Source organism: Notechis scutatus, chromosome 4, assembly GCF_049901735.1.
Source record: "Notechis scutatus isolate UNSWTSFEM ecotype Mainland chromosome 4, rNotScu1.2, whole genome shotgun sequence".
In the NCBI taxonomy this organism is placed as follows: domain Eukaryota; kingdom Metazoa; phylum Chordata; class Lepidosauria; order Squamata; family Elapidae; genus Notechis; species Notechis scutatus.
Window position 1 is genome coordinate 139262272 of NC_142012.1, and position 21561 is coordinate 139283832.

At 34.4% G+C, this 21561-nt stretch overlaps 1 protein-coding gene across 1 annotated transcript in view; it reads right to left on the reverse strand.

Moving 5' to 3' along the window:
* Window positions 1-21561, reverse strand: part of SLC9A9 (solute carrier family 9 member A9) — a 242481-nt gene that overhangs the window by 115697 nt on the left and 105223 nt on the right. Inside the window, exons 10-12 of the mRNA XM_026664681.2 lie at window positions 12982-13095; window positions 10229-10340; window positions 3428-3581 (exon numbers count right to left, since the gene is read on the reverse strand). Of these exons, the coding sequence (XP_026520466.1) occupies window positions 3428-3581; window positions 10229-10340; window positions 12982-13095 (380 nt within the window). The remainder of the gene's footprint in view (window positions 1-3427; window positions 3582-10228; window positions 10341-12981; window positions 13096-21561) is intronic.

Genomic DNA, 21561 nt, shown 5'->3' on the forward strand with positions numbered 1-21561 from the left:
ATTAACAATCCTATTGTCTTACCAACAACTGTTTTTAAGTTGCAATATAAGTTTCAATGGGCATTAAAAAACCATTCAATTTCTACCATGTCCTATTCAGTTCAAGTAGGAATAGATAGCTGATATCATTTGCATACTGGCAATACCTAAACCTAAACTGACACGTGACATTACCTATTCAATTAATGCAAAAATTAAGCAAGATTGGAGAATGACCTCAGCCATTATTGCATCTCCACATGCAATAATGGAGTGACTGTGGGCCTGGTTCATTCATTCAACCGCAAATTGGATCCATCAAGTCAGATTGCAGCAGAATCACCACAATGTCTTCAACCCTTGCAGATAATTCAAAAGGATACTGTGTTTGATGGTATCTTGATTTTCAGCAGATCAAGGATGGCAATAGTCCCACCCTCCACCCATCACAACAAGCTATACTGTTCAATACTACTTCCTTCCCATGTCCATGCATGAATGTAAACTGTCATGGGTCCAGACAAAAGAGCTTTTGTAACTGTAGCCTCACCAATTTCTCAAAAATCTTCCACGAGAACAGAAGGTTAGAAATACAATGACACTCATTCATTAATATTGAAGGCTGGAGTCTTATGGGTGGGTGGACCAGAAAGGATTTAAAAGCTGGAACCTCTCCTTCAGTAAAAGAGGCACTGACCAACAGCTGGATCCAACTGCTAGTCTCCTCCTGGCCACTGGAAACCATTTGCCAGTACAAATAGGCAATGCACCCATCCTAGAAACTAGTGTGCTCCCTTCTAGCAGTCTCTACGTAAATCTATATATATAAAAGCGAAATACCACTCACGCATCATCACAAAATCTTCAGAACCGTAAAGTCTACAAACTTGAAATTTCACACATATATTCCTTTTGGCTTCTAGGTACTCACTAAGAAAAGATTTTTTGAAATGATCACCAGAGCATTGGTATTTTATATATTATTATTAACATGCTCTTATGCTAAGGAGTTCTACTCCCCCTTCCCACCTGAAAAGAAATCTGTTCCACATGCAAAACACAAGCAGAGGAGAGGAATTTCAGTTTCAGTTTCAGAGCACCAAGCCGCTTTAGTACAGAACAGTTGAGTTAAGCCACTCCCAGGCTCCTTGCTGTCTCCTTCTTGCTCACCCAGCAAATACTGCTTCAGTTTCAAATAGCCCTCAACTCTGTCACAAACAGCCCTCAACTCTGTCACACATGACAGGATGCTAGCCAGATGAATACAGATGGATGCTGGTAGGCAGACGCAGATTTCCCCCCCTTATTTTCTTCCCCAAAACTAAGACCGACCACATAGTTTCATAGGGAACCATAGGTATTGAGCTAGATAGTTATAAACACAACTTTACGGGCAGTTCTGAATCAGGGAAGGACCACATTGTTAAAGAATGATTTATATTGTTGAAGTTTTGTACATACTATTCCTACCGTTAACCTTGAGATATAGAGAATAAGCATGGATTTCATATTTTAAAGAAATCTTCTCCAAGCAGATGAATCTGTGCTTCTGAGTTTTTCTTTTAAAGAGCTATGCAGTTACAGCATATGACTAAGCTTTCTTCACTGCGCTCAGTAGCCAACTTCATTTGGAATATTTGCTAGGCAAATATTTAATGAAAAAGAGCCTGATCACAATGTCAGATTTTACTACACTACTCTCCACTACTCATATCTGCTCAAACATATGAATATGAAAAGTCAAGTGAATGTATCATTTTTACAATCTGTTCTATCTGCTGAAACAAGATGAAAATGATGATAATATGTCTATGGAGTTTATGTACAATCCCATTAAAGTTCCAAGCTAATACTAAATTTTTGATTGCTACCAGAAATAAACAGAACTCAGAGACATTGTAATTTCTACTATCCCAGTATTATTATCTTTCTCCATCTTTTTTCCACACAAACAGAAGATTTGTTGATGATTGGTCTTCCCATTTATAATCACTGTAAGGCTGTTAGATTTATGCAACAACAGTTGTTTAATAGTATCAGAAACAGAAGGAAACAAGAATGGGTTGAGTTTAGAAAGATTTGCTTATTTTCTTTTCATCAGCTGTTATCATAATTATTTTCCAATTTTTCTAGAGTTAAAACCCCGACAAGATTACAGGTAGTCTTTGACTTACATCAGTTCATTTAGTTACCGAAGTTACAATGACACTGAAAAAAGTGACTTATCACTGTTTTCACACTTAGGACTACCGAGGCACGTCCACCATCAATGGTCAAAATTTTGAACCAGATTTAAAAACTTGCAGGATTATCAGAGTCGCCCTTGTCAGATTGATTTAAGACTCATTGAGCAGAGGGCTAGCTAAAGCTGAGATTTTCAAGATGGATTTAAAGGAAAGTCCTCATTGGCATAAAAGCAGGTAGGATGGAATCAAAGTCTCATAAAATGCATGTTTTAAAAATTCCCTGACCTACCCGGTATAATATTTAGTAACATATTAAACCTATGGACCTGATTCCACAAAGTGTATTCTGTATTTTGTTATCATAGTAAGTCTTGGAATCTAAATTATGAGCAAATAGAAGCACTGGAAATTTTACTCTTTGCTGCTATCTAGTCCACATCTGGATTTTTGCATCTAATGTTGGATAGCTCTAGCTTGTCAGAAGAATTGAACCAAGGTTTTCTATTCCCGAAATTTAGTATGCATCAAACTGCTGCAATGTTGGTACATAGCAATATTAGTTATATATTTGCTTAAAGGATACACAGACACACACACACACAGACACACACACACACTACTGTAACTCAATTAGATAATCTTTCGTTTTAAAAATCTAAATTTGTTTTGGCTAAACAATAAAAGAAAATTATTAACCAATTAATAATAGTGATTTGTCATCAAAGGTTTCCAGTTATATGTGTGAAGCAAGAAGAAAATTAAATGAGCAATGTGAAAATTATATGCAATAAAAACAGTATTTGTCATCCAACTCTGAAATAGTTGACAGGATGCACCAATGCTGAATAAAATTAGGACTATAAATGTATTAGCTTACAGCATGCTTTCCCAAATTTGCAGTCTTCAAATGAACCACAATAACCACCAGAATGAATAAAAATAGCTTAAAATTTTGAGACTGTACTAGTCCTAATATATCTTGGGGTACCAAACTGAAGTAGACTAATTTATATGAAGCACATCTACTACAGATACACACTCCAGAAAAATAAGAAGAAAGAATAGGAAAGATACTTAAAAATATTTCAGAACTTCATCCTCTAACATTGAGATCCCTTTTAATTATTCATGGCTATTTATCCTTTATATATGACCATCCCTCCCCCAACGAAGAAAGAGTATTGCTAAAGGAATAGAAGTAAAGAGTAATTGGATGAACAAACAATTTTTATAAGAAGAAATTATAAACTAATGACACTTACCTGATTTGGAGCCATGCAAGCATTGATGTAGTGCCACCTCCTAACACCCAGACTGTAAAGAAGACGATTAGTAAAGTAGTTGTAAACATCATTTGCTTAGGCTGAGATTCTGTGTCCCGAATAGCTAGTGCAAATGCTATTGCACCACGTAGACCTTCAGAAAGAAAGAAAGAGAAAACAAAGGCCATAAAAATATTGTAAAAAAAAAAGAAGCCTTTGAGTGAAGCTCCAAGTTTTAGATATATATATATTTATTTTAGAATGTAGAGTATTCCAGATTATGTCCTAAGAAAGAAAATAATTACACAGGAGAGAGATGGTGTAGTGACCAATGAGGGATGAAACATTCAGGAGAGACAATAAAGCTTGGATGGAAAAATCTAGAAAAAGGCCAAGATAAAGCATGGAGCTCATTACTTTAGTTCTATGCAATCTACTCCAGGTTGGGGCTGCCATTAAGGAGTATTCAGAAACAGCAGTTGTACAAAATGCAGGTGCTATATAAAACCAGTTTTGCAAATCTTGCTTTGGTTGCTAATTGATTTCTGGATCTTATTTAATACATTCTGATCTATAAAGCCTTTATGGTTGTTCCCCATGGAGGATTACACTTTTCAGAGTTGAGCAAGGATGCACTGCTTCTCTGTGTCAGCCTTGATGTTGGAGTGTCCTCTCTGTGGAGATCTGGCTAGTTCAATCTTTGTTAGTGTTTTGGAAACTTTTGAAGAAAGTACTTTCAGAGAGGCATCCTTTGCTTTCATATTACCATCTTCGTTTTCATTTTTTATGGTTGTATTATTTCATTCTTGTTTTTTTTTAAAATTTTGTACCATGAATAGTTTAACTAGCATCTAAGCTGCCCATAGACTTTTGATTGTGCTAACATGAAAGTGCTTAAGAAGTACTGTACATAGCCCATGGTTAATTTTTCATTAGTGGACCACAACTTTCCCACCACTTAAGTGTTGTGCTAATTTTATTAAAAAGGAGGTTTGTTATAAACATAAAGAAAAATTCAGCAGTAAATCTAATTATGTAATATAAGACAGTTAGAAGTGAAGGCTTAATTCAGGGAAATTAAACTGGAGTGTGAATACATGTGAAAGTATTGGCTTAATTATAAATGAAGAATGTCGCAGAAATATGAATGAAGATCATCTAGTTTGCTGCTGGTCAAAGAGTAAAAAATGAAATAAATGTTATAAATGGCAATGTCCCAGGGAAAAATGGATGAAAGTCCTGGATGCCATCTGCTCTTTTGGTGAGTGAATTGCAGGCACAATTTCAGCACGCACATGATCATAACCTATTGTGATGTACTTATCCTAAGCTATTAAAAAGATACAAACACCTTTTCTTGTGAATATAAAGCCCAAATATGAATGCAATAAATACACTTGAAATTACACAGCATGTTTATAAAAATAGATTTCTAAACCTCTTTCTATGAGAAAATTTGAATTTGAATTACTATTACATCAGGTATTCTGATAGTGCTTTGATGTTTATTTAGATTCAGTGATTTTATTTTATCTTCTGAATGGGCATTCATCTTAGAATTCTGTATATTCAAGGTTCACTTTAGGATTTCTAGATGCAGCTCATGTTATTGGTTAGAGAAACAAGCTATTAGGTTTTATCTTCCTCTGAAAACGAGGGGAGGTTTTTCTTCTTTTTTAAAGTCTTAAATATCTATAAAGTTATATCAGTGTCTTGTTTGAATTACTAGTTTAATTTAAAAGATATATTGTTACATTGAAATTATAATTTGCTTCATATTTTTTCCAGAGAACAATAACATAGGTATTATAAAAGGCTTGTTCCATGTGTAGAATACAGTTATTTCTTTTATGTATTAAGTGCCAATGAGGGTTCATTTTGTAAAATATGCCATATTGCTGACTCTCATTTAGCTTATTTATTGTACAGATCAATGCTGATTTATAGAACAGACTTCATCCCCATCATTTTTTCTATTTTGTTTATTTTATATGTATTGGAGTTTAGCTTTAACTTAATTATAAAATTGCAAAAACATCTTCATATTATAGCTTAAAACCAACCTTTTATTAAGCACCCTATCTAAACTTTTTAAATTCATCTAGTTGTGAACATTTGTTTATTAAAGGAAGACCATTTTAACAAAGAATTTAGTCGAGTTTTAGAATCAGAATCCATACAACTCCATCCCAATCAGATGAATGTTTTAGCTTTTCTTGCTTCTCAGAATGGGCTAAGTTTTGTCTCACTGTTTTCATATTATTTTATTATAGCTTAGAAACCTTTCAGAAATAAATACTCTCATGACCAATAATCCTAGTAAGACCCTATCTAATTATATATGGATTACAGATACTTTGTGCAGAATATACCTTTATGAAATTAATAAATAATGAACAAAATTGTCATCCTGAACTGCTTTAAGACCTAGCAGTTTTTCTTGCATCTCTTACCTATTATGTTATTTGACACAAATTTTAAGTAGCTCTTTTGGAAAACAAAGAAAATGAAATCAACATTTAGTTGCTTGTCAGCAGCTATCCAGAGGCAATCAAATCCTCCCACCCTTCCTCTTTCAAAAATCCATCACATGGATATCCCCATCCTAAGGCAGAATTTGAACTTCATGCCCCCAATGGTTCTTCCTACAGTATTATTCTGTTATAAACACAAAAATTTATTAAAACTTCCAGAAAAAGGAGTCCTTAGTCTTCTACCTCCCAAATAACAAAGAATATTGGTGTACTTTAAACATTAGTTATTGTAGTACAAATTTTCATGGATTATATCTTTCCCAAAACCAACCATCTATCCATTGATTCATCTTTATTTAATTCAGCTGCCAATAGTTATTAATGATTATTTAAAACTTTATGAAATTCCACATTAACTATACTTTGATTTCATTGTCTTTGTTTTCCAAAAGAGTCACATAAATGATTTTGGCTGTAACCATTTTAGCAGTCATTTTTCTCCCCAAATCTGATGAAAGTCTATTCCTTCCTTAGATACAAACCACTTCTCACAAAAAAGAGCTATAACTGGAGGATAACATTTTCTGCTTTCAAAGGCTCCCTTCTGGTCTTATGAATTTTTTAATTTCAGTTATTAGGGCTACATATTAAGAAAATATGGACTTCCATACACACTATTATATATTGTGACTGAGACTTTTCTTCATCTACAAGCTTGTGATTTTGTAAAATATTTAGGGTTGATGGGAGAACAAGACAAATTTTAAAATGCTTATGTTATGATAAACAATCATTCTTATGGACTACTTAATAACCAACAAACTTACATGGAAAGAAGGGCAGCATACAAATTTAATAAATAAATAAATTTTAAAGTATAAAGTACCTCTTTTCCATAACCTTCTCCTCCATTCTGAGTATTTTAATTGATTGAGTAATTGTGTAATCAGATTAAATGAGATATATAGTAGTTCTTGTTTAATGAATCATTCCTTGACAATTGTTTAAAGTTACAATAGTTTGAAAAAAGCTACTTATGAAGCATCCTTAAAGGTCACTGCATCACTGGCAGAAAATAGAAAAAATGCTCACTGAATATGCTAGAATCATTTGATGACCACATAAATCATTTAATAACTTCAGTGATTCACTTTGTGACCATCATTAAGCTGTCATAACATTGAGTCAAGTCACATGATGAGCCGCTTAATGATCACAATGACCTATGACCAAAATTCTGGGCTCAGTTGGTGGGTATAAGTTGAGAGCTACCTGTAGTCAAATGGAAATATTGATAATTGCACACTTAAAGATAAACATTTTCTTTGTCTCCTTATCAAGCTTATGGAAAAGCATTATCCGTTTCTGAACTCCCCATTAGGTCCATATAAAACTATGTGTCACAAAGCAGACACGTGCTTTGTTACGTAATGCAAAGGAAGGTCCTAATTGCTCAAAGAATAGGAGTGTCAGAAGAGAGCAAAAGCTGAATGCAGTAGTGGTAATTTTTAAAAAAATCTCTGCAAGAGGAAGAACATTTGAATACCCTATGACCCAACTTTCATCTTGCTGAATGTTGCTGCATGCAATTTCTTTTTCCCATTCTCCATTGAAATCAGTAGCACAATATGTAATCAGGAACAGGTGGGAAATTTGAAATATTGAAATAACTGAGTGATTTTTTCAATGATTCATTTTCCTAACTAGAATAAAAATAAATAGGCCATTATCTAGTGAGATCAGCCTCTTAAGCTAAATATTTAAAAAACTCTGAAGAAATGTGAAATTTTTTTGCTGACAGTTGACATTCCTGAAAAATGTGTGTCATCATTGTTCCATGTGGACATCCATATCCAAACATAATCTTTTAATGCCATTTCTTCACTAGTCTTTTACAGTGCTATCCAACCATCATTGTACTAATATATTCTGGTTTTTTTAATAGGGATTGTTTTATACTGTATTTTGTATGTGGGTCAATGAGAATAATTTTTGATTGTAACAGCTTACAGAAAGAAAAGAAAGAATAATAATGAAGATAGATTTTACATAATTATAAAGAGATGGAGTGATGCTATAAAACATTTACAAATAAAAAACCCGATCTAATGCTGATAATTTATAGATATTCGATATCATATAATATACATGCTTAATATATAATTATAGTAGGCATGAAGATTACATAATATGAAGTGAATTTTAAAAAGACGCATGCTTATTTCTGCATCATTTAAAAGCATGCTATAATCCAAGGAAACTTCATCTGGCCACTATTTCATCAAAGCTAGAGGTAATCTGACATTATTTTAACATGAGAGAGATACCCTCCAAAACGAATAAGCTTGTTCTCCAGAGAATATAGATGAAACAACCATATGGTATACCATCTGAATTTCATTTCCTCAACTGAGCTGCCACTTTTAAGTCCATTTCATAAACTTTTATAATAGGCATGCTCCACGGGGTAATTAAAGTGATTAAAATCATTATTGCACATCATCATCAGAGGATATGATAATAAGCCTTCCCAGTGAATGCCATTGATCACAGAGCAGCTCTGTTTAGTTGCTACAACATATTTCTCCCCATTTCTTACAAGAAAAGTGTAATGATCATTACTTGTTCTTCTTTTAAACAAAGAATACGGTATCTATACCAAATTCTCAATCATCCAGGTCATGGTTGTCCCAAAGGTGCTTTTTCCAAAAGACAATTGGACTTTCTTGGCTTTTTTAAAAAAACGTTTGCTTCTCATTCAATAAGCTTCTTCAGCTCTAACTGACTGGTGGGCAAATGATTTAGCACTCTGAGGGTCTGTTTTTAGCTCTTTGAGAATCATTGAGGCCACTTGGAGATTTATTTCCTCAGAGTCACCCGACTCAGAATGTAAGCAGTGCGGAACCTTCTTGGGACTGCTCAAAAGACTATGTTATAAAGAGGAGATAGGTGGTGTCATATCCCACCCCATCTGTTGAGAAAGGACTGTTCAATGTTAACATAGATGGCCTCTTTGACTCCTCTTTCAAACCAGAATGGGACTGTCCAGAATGGGACCTTTTCTGTCTTCAAAGGACTTACCTTTGTCTTTCAGATGCTGAATCCTATCTTGATGAATTTGTTGGGCCATGTGTTTGTGAAGTGGTTGTTTTGTTTCTCCAATGTATAGGTCTACACATGTCTCACTGCATTGTACTACATATAACACATTGCTCAGTTTGTTTTTGTCCTTGGGGTGGACAAGTTTATGCCTTAATATATTCCCGAGTTTAAAGTATGCCTGTATATTGTGTTGGCTGAAAAACCTCCTGAGCTTTTCAGATATTCCTGCAATGCATGGTATGACAACATTATTCCATTTGTTCTTCTCTTCTTTGTGTGTTATGAAGGAATTTCTGCTGTGATCTTTTTGGGGAATTGATGAAGGCCTTGTTAGGATAAACACAAGTTCTGAAGGCTTCCTTAATTTGTTTTTGTTCTTCCTCTTTTCCCTCTTTGCTGGTAGGCAAATCTTCAGCCTGGTGGTATAGGGTTCTGATTACTCCAAGTATGTAATCCAATGAATGGTGAGAATCAAATACTGATCTCTGTGTTTGGATTTTCTGTATACTTCAGTGTTGAAGCTTCTATCTTTCTTAATATCCAGGAAGGCCAAACTATTTTCCTTAACATCTTCCTGTGGAGATGGAAACCTTCAAACATATTAATTTTGTGGACAGCAACATTAAGTTCTCACAGGATGATTTAAGGAAAATTATCTAGCCTTCCTGGACTGTGTAGTACACATTGAGGAAGACAGAAGCAAAGCTCACATTCTGGACAGAGAAGACCACTGATTTAAAAGAAGAGTCAGAGGTCATCCATGTTAAAATTGAACAGCCTTCAACAAAGGGGGAGGGATGTGGCACCACCCCACTTATCCCCAGTTTAAAATGCAGTCCTTTCAGCAGTCCCAAGAAGGTTCCACACTGTTATTCACATTACTCTTAGGATGCAGATAAACCCCCAAGTTGTCTCAATGACTGTCAGAGAGCTAATGACTAACCAGATGACTGCAAAGAATATAAATTCTTCCATTCCCTACCAGTTAGTTATAACTGAAGAATCTTCTTGGATAAGAAACAAAACATTTAAAAAAAAAACCTAAGAAAGTCTAATTGTGTTTTGGAAAAAGCACCTTTGGAACAAGTAATACAGTGATAATATTTCTGTTTATTTTTGTGTTCCTTTTAAAAAATTACAAATCTAAAAACTACAGGCATAAAACATATTATTTGTATTAGCTAGTAGTGAGGTTTTTGTATCATAGTAGAAACAATCAGCTTACCTGAGAACATCATCATATGTTGAAAGTTCTTTGGAATTTTTTGTTTTCGGCCCAGGTTCAAAATGAATGAAATTGGATATATGTTACAGGCTCTTGCTACAAAAACTGCCACCTACATCATTTGGGATTAGAAGCTGAGAAAAATAAGGAAGGACTGTATGATATAAGACAAAGATTAATTATTTAAGTCAGAACCCGAATCATGAGTTTAGATGGAACTGGAGCAGGAAAAATACAATATTTTTGACTGCTATTCACAGTCTGCTGTTTCTTTGAGCATCTTACTCTTTTAAATAATCTTTATAATTCTTTCTTGAACATCCTAACTCTAAATTCATATTCCATCTTTGTCAAGCCCATGCTTTGTCCCTAAATCTCTGAGAAATCTTCACTATAGGTTTTTAGATGCCAAAACAAAAGAAGAGAGTTGATTGATGTAGTAGTTAAGAAAACCAGGAGGCTGTGGTGACTTCTGGCTGTCTTCCTGTCGCGTTGGAGTGAAATCTGTAATTGTGTGTGGTTTCGCTTTGTGCTCTCTCGTCAGAGGGTCCCAATTAGAATTTTAGATAAATATTACAAAAAAAGACATGAGAATACTTAAAGAAAAATTAAATAATTGAAAATGGATAAAATAAGTGTGGTGAATATAAGAGTATTTGAGAAAACTTACAGGAAAATGGAAAAAGTAATTATATGATATGAAATTGAATATGAAAGATAAATATGTAACTAAGATCATGTTTGTATTGAAATGTAAAAACCTGGAACCACATTGTTCACCAAAATAGATATTTTTAAAACATAAAAATAAAAAAAATATTATAAAAACCAAAAACCAGTAGGCTGTGAGTTCTAGGCCTCCCTTAGGCCTGAAAGCCAGCTGGGTGATTTTGGATCATTCTGTCTCAGCCCAACACACTTTATATGATTGCTGTGAATAGGAGATAGGAGTATTGGGTACAGTATGTTGGCTGTCTTGAGCAATATATAAAAAGATGAGATTAAAAAAACTCCCAATATTAATAAAAAATAAGAAAAATCAGTAAATATTCTAACCAAGCTAAGCCAGAAAATCTGAGAATGACACAAGAACCAATAGATTGGAAGAGTTCAACCTATATTTAAAAAAAAGAGTGAGGGCAAATTTAACAGGGCGTACAAATTATTATATGATATTCTTAATCTCAAGTGCAAGTGAAATAATGCTTCATTCAATCCAGATTAAAGTCCTACATAAAAAAAAGAGGGACAAGATTTTCAAATGCCTTTAGAAAAGGTCAAGAAACATGAGATGTTTTTGCTGATGCATGCTGGACAAATGAGAAAGCCAAAGGATATCAAAAGGAAGTCACTAAGTGCTTTATTGATTATAAAAAGGGCTTTGATTTTGTTGATTACATCAAGCTGTAGAATAGGCTCAGAAAAATGGTAAAAAACCATATCATTGTCCTAATGACAAATTTATATACAGGTCAGGGATGCACAGTACAGACAGAACATGGTTAAATAAACTAGTTCTAGCTTGACAAATAAGTGAAACAAGGGTATATACTCGCTCCTTATATATTCATTCTCTATATACTGAATATATTAAGAGAAGATGGATTGAAAGGAGATGGGATGGTATTAGAATAAGCAAGAAATATCAATAATATGTGTCATGCTGTTGACAGTACCCTAATAGCCAAAAATGCAAAGAATCAGCAAATTCTAGTAATAAAAGTTAAGGAGCAAAATGAAAAGAAGTGGGACTAAAATTAAACATAAAGACGACCCCACTAACAACAACCGATAGAAGAACTAGCCTTAGAATTAACAGTAAAGATATTTAATTGGTAGATAGCTTCTGCTTTTTAGGATTAACTATCACTAGTAAAGGAACAGTCAAAAAATACACCAAAAGCTAATTATTGGTAGAGCCACCATGAAGGCTTTAGAAAAGGCATTTAAATGCAGTGGTGTGTCTATATCTACAAAGACCAGAGCTGTGCAAACTATGGTATTCCCTGTGACATTCTATTAAAGCAAAAGTTGGACTTTGAAGAAACACGAAGAAAGAGTATTGATGCTTTTGAACTTTGGTATTAGAAAAAGACTCCTGAGAATACCATGGACAGCTAAGAAAACCAACCAACAAAAACAGCTCATTGAACAAATTAATCCAGTGTTTTCACTCAAGGCTCAAATGACTAGGCTCAATTTATCCTACTTTGGACACATTAGGTGATGGATAAACTCAATAACAGAGGTGATGAATACACCATTAGGAGACCTAAATATCAAGTTAAGTCAGATCATCATGGAGAAAATTTATGTGATCACTAAAAGTCAGCAATGACTCAATGGCACATAATTAATAATAATAGTAATGAAATTCATATTATTGGAATAGCACATGTATATCATTAATGTTTTTAACTTAGAGATGTCTCTGTTCAAGCAGTTGTTCATGTTTCAGTTTATTCAATGACCATGCTTTCAACAGTGGTCTTCAAACGTGGGACATGTAATATGTCTGATGTCAGCAGTAAAGCCAAGAGTATATCTTCACTTCCCAGGAATTGTATGAGAAGGAATTGGCTATTCTTGCACAGAAAAAAATAAACAGCAGGAAGATTCTATATATGCATTGAGATCTCTGGATTCTAGTTTATATCTCCAATTATACAATTTACCTGTTCATCATGAAAATAAACACCTTATTCCATATGTTTCCTGGGCTATGCATTTCCTGTTACTTGAATAAAGGATACAAATGCTCCAAATATAAATAGAGCATTGAAAATATGATTTTGGAATGTAAACAGTGCTAGTCCCATATAGCAAAAGATTACGTTCTCAGCCAAAAAGTTCATGAACTCGAACAACTGAAATGAGAGAGAAACAAAATTATTACCCAGGTTAAGGTAGATGAGCGAGTACTAGTTGTGACAAGGTAAATATAGCAAACTGGGCATTCATTTCATGATCCACAAATCAGCTCATATTTTTTAAAATATTAAACTCCAATAAACAAGATGACAAACAAGTAATTTAGTCTACTATATACTACTAAAACTCTTGTCATGACCTTTAACTGGGCAAAATGCTTCATTCTAGAATAGGGATGTCAAACTTGTGGCATCACAGTGGCATCACGTGATGTATCGGGACTTCCACCCCTTCACTAATCTGGGTGGGGCGTGACACATCTGGCCTGCAGGCTGCGAGTTTGACACCCCTGTTCTAGAACAACATTTTTGAACCAAGTACTTTACATATAAATTGTGTCCAAAATCCAGGACCCAAGACTCTGAGGGAATGAAATTTGGTAAAGTTGTGACTGTTTCAATCCTACTGGCTGCTACTGTGGTAACATGATCTTTATTTTCAACAATCTGTGCCAGTTTCCTAGCCAGTCTCATAATCCCTTGTTCCCTTCCCAACCAGTACCAGTCACTTACTTCTTGCTAGGAAGTGAAAGGAAGGATGCTTCCTGCAGATTCCTATTAAAAAAAACTCAATATGGAGGCTGGCAGGAAGTCAATCCTGCTCTCACTGCTTTTTTGCCTGCCCTGGGTCATTCTGTTTTTTCTGTTTAAATAAGAAAATATCTCTGCAATGATGACCCAACAACGGTATTGGCTGTCTAGTAATAAGTAATAAGTAAATGTAGAAAGCTGCTTAAGTAATAGCCATTGTTCTCTACTGCAGCATGTGTCAAGTGTACTTTGTACATGAGTAAAAATGTTTTATTAATCAGGTCACATTATCTGTCCCACTTTAAATTTGTAAAAGTGTTTCAACAAACATATAAAAAAATAGGGATAGCTGTGCTGTTAGAAAACCAGATAACAATCTTATAAAACCGTCAATATACACATTACATATTCTAGCTAAAATGTTATCGACTACCCCATAATGGAAACATTAGTTGCTTAGCACAAATCACTTTATTTTGTAATTATAGTTTTTAAAGTTCCCTTAGGAAACAATTACTTCTATTGTTTCCTATGAGGATTTTAAAGAATGTTTTCATAAACGTTTTTGTCAAAAGCTGGCCAATTTTTCAGCATGCTGAACAGTAGGTAACACTCCACATGACCTGCCATCCCACCTACTCGTGTGACCTTTCAAATTCTGTTCATTTGGAACACAGCCAATTCAAAATGTTTTGTTCTGAGTACAAACCAAACATCTGTGCCCACACCAATGCACCTGGAAGCTATTTGTCCAACGTGGTATGTAATGAAGCTATTATGTTAACATGGCACCAATATTAAATTTAAGGAAAAGTTTAAAGCATTACAATAATTTTTGGAACATCCAGAGTACTTGGAAAATTGCATCCTGTCCTTATATATTATTTCTCGTTTTTATTCTCGTTGCCTGCTGCACATGTCACATATCTATGTCCCAGCAAAAGAAGTTCTCAAACTGAAACAGATTGTCTATCCTTAAAGGAGGAGTGTGTTTGTCTGCGTGTATGTAAGTTTTATATCAGTTGGAAAAACCACATTTTGACACATTTCCAGAAACACACTTTGGGGATGGGATTAGAGGCTTTTATTATGGAAAAGTAGACAATGTGGACTTAATATCATGAGTTTTCTTGATGAATTGCCAGCTCTTTGCATATGTGTCCCAAAGGGTCAAAGCAACTTAAGTTTACACTTAACATTAACTCATGATTTTAAGTCATGGTTTATTGAATATGATACAGTGATGTGAGTCACATATACTGCTATACTATAAACTATGCTTTACAAAGCATAACATTCACAATGACAAAGCAAAAATCAAACCAACCATCTCATACATAGTATGAATATTCCATTAATTTAAAGTGAAAAGCAAGTAAGTATCCAGTGCACCATAACTATCTTGTGGACCAATTCATTTCTTTCTTTCTTTATAACATTACAAAATAAAAAGGTTTTTTTTCCTGGAAGGTTTACTTTTACAGTTATATAGTTCTGGAAATGGCATGCCACTAAAGCAAATAAAAAAAACAGAAGTTCAAATCCCCTTTCCTTTTCTTAGCTTAACTGCCAAAGTAAAGAATGTACTAAAAGCTGATCACTTTATGACTCTCACCACTCTTCCATTCAATGATTATTTCTCAGTCTGCAAAAAAGATTCTTCTTTTGAAGTCAGTAAGGTAGCTATATTCAGTCCTCTTTAGAATTAATCAAGGGATTCAGATAAACTTATTGATCTTGAGATCCTCTCTTTCCTTCAGGAATTCTATGCAAGGTGCATCAAATCCTTGAAGCTTTGTTGTCGTTCTTCTCCAGTGAGGAACCCTCTTCAATGGTCTTTAGTCCATTCTAAATTCGTATATTTTCAACAGCTAACACTGTCTAAGCCCCATCCGGTTTGCCAGCCATGTTTTCTGCCTATTCCCAATCTAACTGCAGCTCCTACCTTGCTCTCTCCATAGCACATTTCAATCTCCTCTTTCCTTTACAAGAGATTCTCCCTTTTGATGTGAAAATGTTATTTGTTTCAGCCCAAATTATTTTTAACCTTAACCATCCTAGGCACAAGTTGTATGCTTGGGAGATAATGGGATTGTATGTTCATTTTCTTCACAGAGTCTTTGGTGCTCTTTGAGCTTTGTTGCTTGCTTGGAAATGTTTCATTAGTCAACTAGGTAACATCATCAGTGCAAGTAACGGTAGAGTTTGCTCTCTGTTAATATACAAGTATTTCTCGACTTACGACTGTAATTGAGTGTGGAGTTATGTTCATAAATTTTGAGGTTGCTGAAGTGGATCACCAGATAACCAGATCCAATTTTATGATTTTTTTTCTGGTGGTCATTATGTTCACTTGCTTATTTGATAATTTGGTGTAATTTTAAAAAAAATCTTAGGAAAACTCTTCCTAACAATATGAGTAATATGATAGTGGAAACAATTATTTATGGATACATTGGCTTCCTTCACTGAATTTCTCCGTAGCCAATTTGCATGTGACAAACTTGTTATGTAAATTCTCCAACATGGCCATGGCTTGCTTCTGAGAATGCTCACAAAATTTTTTATTAGTTACTAACTATGGTGTTCTTTCTTACAGTTTGTGAAGAAAGGTGCACGTAATTTTTCTGACCCAAGAAAATAGAATCTGGGCTGGTAGAATTTCAAATCTTTCAAACCTGACATAATTCACATATACACACACATGGGGGCACAGAAAAGTAGATTTCAACAAAAGAAAAGGCACATTTTGAAGCCAAATTCTCTTTTGTTATACCACTGAACTGACAGATGGAGCTGTGAATCTTTTAAGGATTCATTGCTATGTCTTGTTCATCAGAAAGAAGTCATTTCTGCATTCCAAGCCAGTGGCCCCAAAATCACTAAGACAAAAAGATAAAAATGGTTTACTTTTTTTTAATTTTGCACTTACATTTGGATTACTGTTCACGGTTCAAAAGGAAAAAAAACATTCTCATTCTCTCTCCAAGCACCTTATAAATATAACATTTTTTTATCTTGCTATTATAGTCCTAACCTCTGGCAATCAATTCTGTTTCTGAGGAGATAGAATACAATTTATTTTCTTAACTTCTGTTTGCTGAAAGAAAAAACTTTCAGCCTAACATATCAAAATCCATTCTATGCCAAGCTTTTGAGTTCAGGATAATGATTTTGTTTCCTTAATTTAAAAAAACTGCTATCACCTGTTGCTGGTATGTCATAATCTAATATTTCTTTTCTGATAGATATTACATTCTAAATTACTATGACAGAACACTAATATTGTCTTAGTCCTAAAAGGCCAAAGAAGTCAGAAAGGCTGCAGACTGCTAAAAACAGGTCTATATAGTGAAAAATGACATCTCCAGGGATATCTGCAGGGTTTGATCAAGAAAGTCAATATGGCAACTGTGATGGTAAAATTAAGGCTTTGCAGTTTGGAGGAGGGAATGTTTGTGTGTGACATCTGTTGTGCCCATAAAATCTGACAAAAATTTTGACTGAACCATAATGGCTGCATGGCTAACAAGACTACTTGCCATCTGGTAGATATACCATATATCCTTTTACAATAATTGTTTACTTAACAATCTTCCAGATCAGTGGTGGGATTCAAAGTTTTTTACTACTGGTTCTGTGGGCGTGGCTTGGTGGGTGTGGCAGGGGAAGGATACTGTAAAATCTCCAGTCAGGGGTGGTATTTGCTGGTTCTACAAACTACTCAAAATTTCTGCTACCGGTTCTCCAGAATCTTAAGTAATTTTAAAATTTTAGTGAATGCAATATTTTGAAGTGAACTCTATGGATATATTCCTAATTCAGCATATGATAATTATATTATTTGGAAAGGATAATATAATTATCCTTGTGATGGATTTCTCCAGATCTCCTAATTACAAATCGAAGGTAATTATATCCACAGATAAATTGTTCTGCATAAGGCAAGTGAGATCTTACAAAAATATCCAGAACTATCCTAAATTTAAAAACAGATAAGAGCACACAGAACATTCTAGGAAATAGTGTTGTTCTGTAGTTTCTCTACAATGGTTGAGAAGAAAAAAATATTTATAGGTCTGAATTAATATGTAAATGATGGAAAACATGTATGAAAATAATACTAATAAAACTCTAAAACTGCCAATTAGATGAGCAATTGTATTTTTAAACCAGGAAAGCAAATCAAAAGCTAATTTATTCTTGTTTATGATCGTCTAAGATTATTTTTATTGTTTCATGGTTTTGTCTTTGGATTCTGCTTATAATCTTGACATTCCCAGTGCCAGATTTAGATGTGCTTTCTCTTAACATATTAAAAGGAGACATTTAGCAATAGCAATAGCATTTAGAGTTATATACCACTTCACAGTGCTTTACAGCCCTCTATAAGCAGTTTACAGAGTCAGTATATTCCCCCAACAATCTGGATCTTCATTTTATTGACCTCAGAAGGATGGAAGGTCAAGTCCACCTTGAGCTAGTGAAAATTGAACTGCCTAACTGCAGCAGCAGCCAGCAAAAGTAGCTAGGAGTACTGCATTTTAACCACTGCGCTACCATGGCTCATTAAATTAACCCTTAGAAGGTGAATATTATTCTGAAAAAAAAATCCACCTTAGAACAATTTATTTAAGAATCACTCAATAAGAAAGGTCACTGTTCAACATAAAACTGCTTCCAATATGCAAGGTCCTTTGAAGCCAACTTAACAGGATTTCAATTCATGCTTTTATATTTTAAAAATATGGATCAGTTAAAAAAGACAACGTTATTAGATCTGTGCACACATGAGAAAATTGTTAAATCTTCAACAAACACAAAACAAATAATGCAAATAATGCAAAGAGAGAGTGTTAATCTAAGCTAGTTGTAGGCAGCTATAGTAGCTGTCCTTGAATCTCCTTTTTATGGTATCTCTGACCATGACTGTTCATGCAGTTTTCTTTCATTCCAAGGCACAAAGTTTAAACAGTGTTCTGTGTTAAAAACCTATTTAAAAAGAGTTAAATAAATCAGAATTTTCCAGTTCTGATCCTAAGTATTTGTAGAAATAAAATAATAAAATAATTTTACAGATAGTGCTAGACTGTTGTGTATGTTAAGACTGTACAAAGGTTCAAATGGGTGATTTGCTTCAGTGATGCTTTGAGTAAAATGACTTTTGAAATTTTCAAAGAAAGTAAAGCTGCCATGGTCCTACACTACCTTCAGGAAGGAATAAGCAGAGGATGTTGTGGAGAGATGGAAGAACAAAAATGTCCAGAAACCAATGTTACAATCACATTTTGACCCTTTAAGAATCTCTTCATAAGTCCACCAAGGCTTTCTTCTCAGGATGAGAAAAAGGGCATGGTAGTCTTTTTTTCAGTCTTGATTATGACTAATGAATTGAGTATAATTGGGTCAACTTTTAAAAATCACACCTCACTGTTGTCAAGCAAGTTACAGGAAATGCTACTTCTGTAGTGTGAAATATAGTGAAATCTTTTGTGAAGCCAGTTGGAAGCAATTGCACCTGATACATGTTTCTTTGGACAGCTAGCAATATTTCTTGTTCTATTTGGGGACAAAAAAAAAAATCAATGCAGATAAAAAATGTTAAACAGCCAGCATGAAAAGAAACTCCTTCAAATCTTACTACTCTACTTCTTATGAAGATTGCAGTTTGTTTTTCTAGGTGAAATGAGCAAAAGAACAGATTGAGGTGAAAGGGCTCTTGCATGAATTTCTGGAGGGTCTCTGCTAGCCTGGATGATTTCCTTGTGCTAGACATATTTCATTTGGCAGAAGAGTTTTTAATGTTCCTTTGTACAGGAGAATAGATGATTCCTCCTTCCCCCCAAAAGTCCTGCTATGTTTTAAATAATAAATGATAAATATTGCTTGATCCAGGGGATAGGAGGAAGGTGTGATGGCTCAGCAGTTAAAATGCTGGGCTTGTCAGTTGGAAAGCCGGCAACCCAGGTTTGAGACCCAAATGCCACACAATGGGGTGAGCTTCTGTTCTTACTACAGCTTCTGCCAACCTAGCAGTTCAAAAGCATGCACATGTGGCTAGAAAAATATGTACCACTTTGGCAGTAAGGTAAGCACTCCATGATGTCTGGCTGGCCACGGGGCTGTGTAAATGTCTTCAGATAGCACTGGCTCAATGGCTTTGAAACAAAGATAAGCAGCATCCCCTATAGTTGACAATAATTAGCCGAGTAAAATCCGCAGGAACTCCTTTATCTTTACCTTTACCAGGGAGTAGAAGATGCTAGGAGTGATAAATAAAAAATATTGGAAGTGTATACTAAGAATATAATTCCAGCAAGGTCAGCCAAGGCATGAAGGTCATCCCAGCTACTAAACTAAAGCAATCAGGTGCCTATATTGGACAGCAGTGATATAGGTGGATACCAGATCACTTCAGTGACAAAGGCAATGCCATTATTTCATGCCATGTGGGAAAAGACAATGGTAACTTAATTTGACCAAGAAAACCACATAGTTGGACAAGATAAAATAATTGACTACAAAGTGCCAGATGATGGATCCCTCAAGTCAGATGTCATGCAGTGCATCATTGAGGAGCATTGCGGATCTTCCAGAATAAAAATGATGCTTATGATGTGACTTGATTCAAGCCTTTGGGACGTTTAGTTGTTAATAATGCCATGCAAGAAAGAAAACCTGAAGCTGGAGATAATTATTGTGCAAATATGGACTGTATGGGAAAATCATGAATATGGGAAAACAGAAACTAATGAAAAATGAAATGAATCATTTACATAATAACATGTTTGGCATCACCAAATGGAAATTGACTGAAATTGGATACTTTCAAACATAAGATCATCATATGTTTAATACTTAATACATTGATAGAAAAAGGAATAGCATGGATTTCATAGGAAGAATATAGAAAAAACTAAATGGTTCTTTAGTTATTGGATTATTATAAATTAGACTTCATGGAAACCCCACTAATATGATGGTTATCCAAGTTTATGCTTCAACCACTGATACAGATGAAGACAAAACTGGTGCGTTTGAGGGTCACACTCAATCTGAAATTGACAGAACATAGAAGCAAGATGTGCTGCTTCTGTTTGGAGACTGCAATGCCAAATTTGGAAACCATGCAAGAATCAGAGATGGATGGGGAGGGGACTGCAAAATTTTGATCAATGCAATATAATCCAGGAGGAGGAATTTTTTTAGCTAGTAACATGAGAAGATGGATAGGAATGATACAAAAGGTCAAAGGGTTGGGTCAAAGAGTTACACTGAACTGTATGCTATTAGTGTAGAAGAAAATTAACAAAAGATCATGGAGACTCTGGAAATTTAAAAATATCTGCAGGTATAGAGTGCAATGTTTTTAAAAAAGGATATGATTTGCTTATTGGATTGCTGTGTGAGCTATTTAATGTGTGTGTGAAGATTCCATCTCTGCCTGATGATTAGAATAATGATTTTTGTCCCTAGTAAGGAGAAAGGTGTCAAGAGAGAAAGCTAAAACCATAGCAGTTACAATGAGACATTGGAAAGGTGTTTGGCAGAATTCAGTTTGAAAGAGCACAAGGGGTGACAAGGAATATAATTTGTGAATGTGCTATATTTTTAAACCATAAAATGGTATATATACCATTATAAAATGTGCACAGGACTTTTTCCCTTCTCCTACTCTTTATCAAAAGCCTGACAGACAAACATCTAAATAAAGAAATAGAAATAGATATATTTCTGCTAACAATATATGTATAGTACAGTATAGTATACTGTTATCTGTACAGAAATTCTATTCTTTCAGCTAGCATTTTGAATAACACATATTTTTTATTGTATATACTAAGTTTATATTAAGTCCCATCACTTCTATTT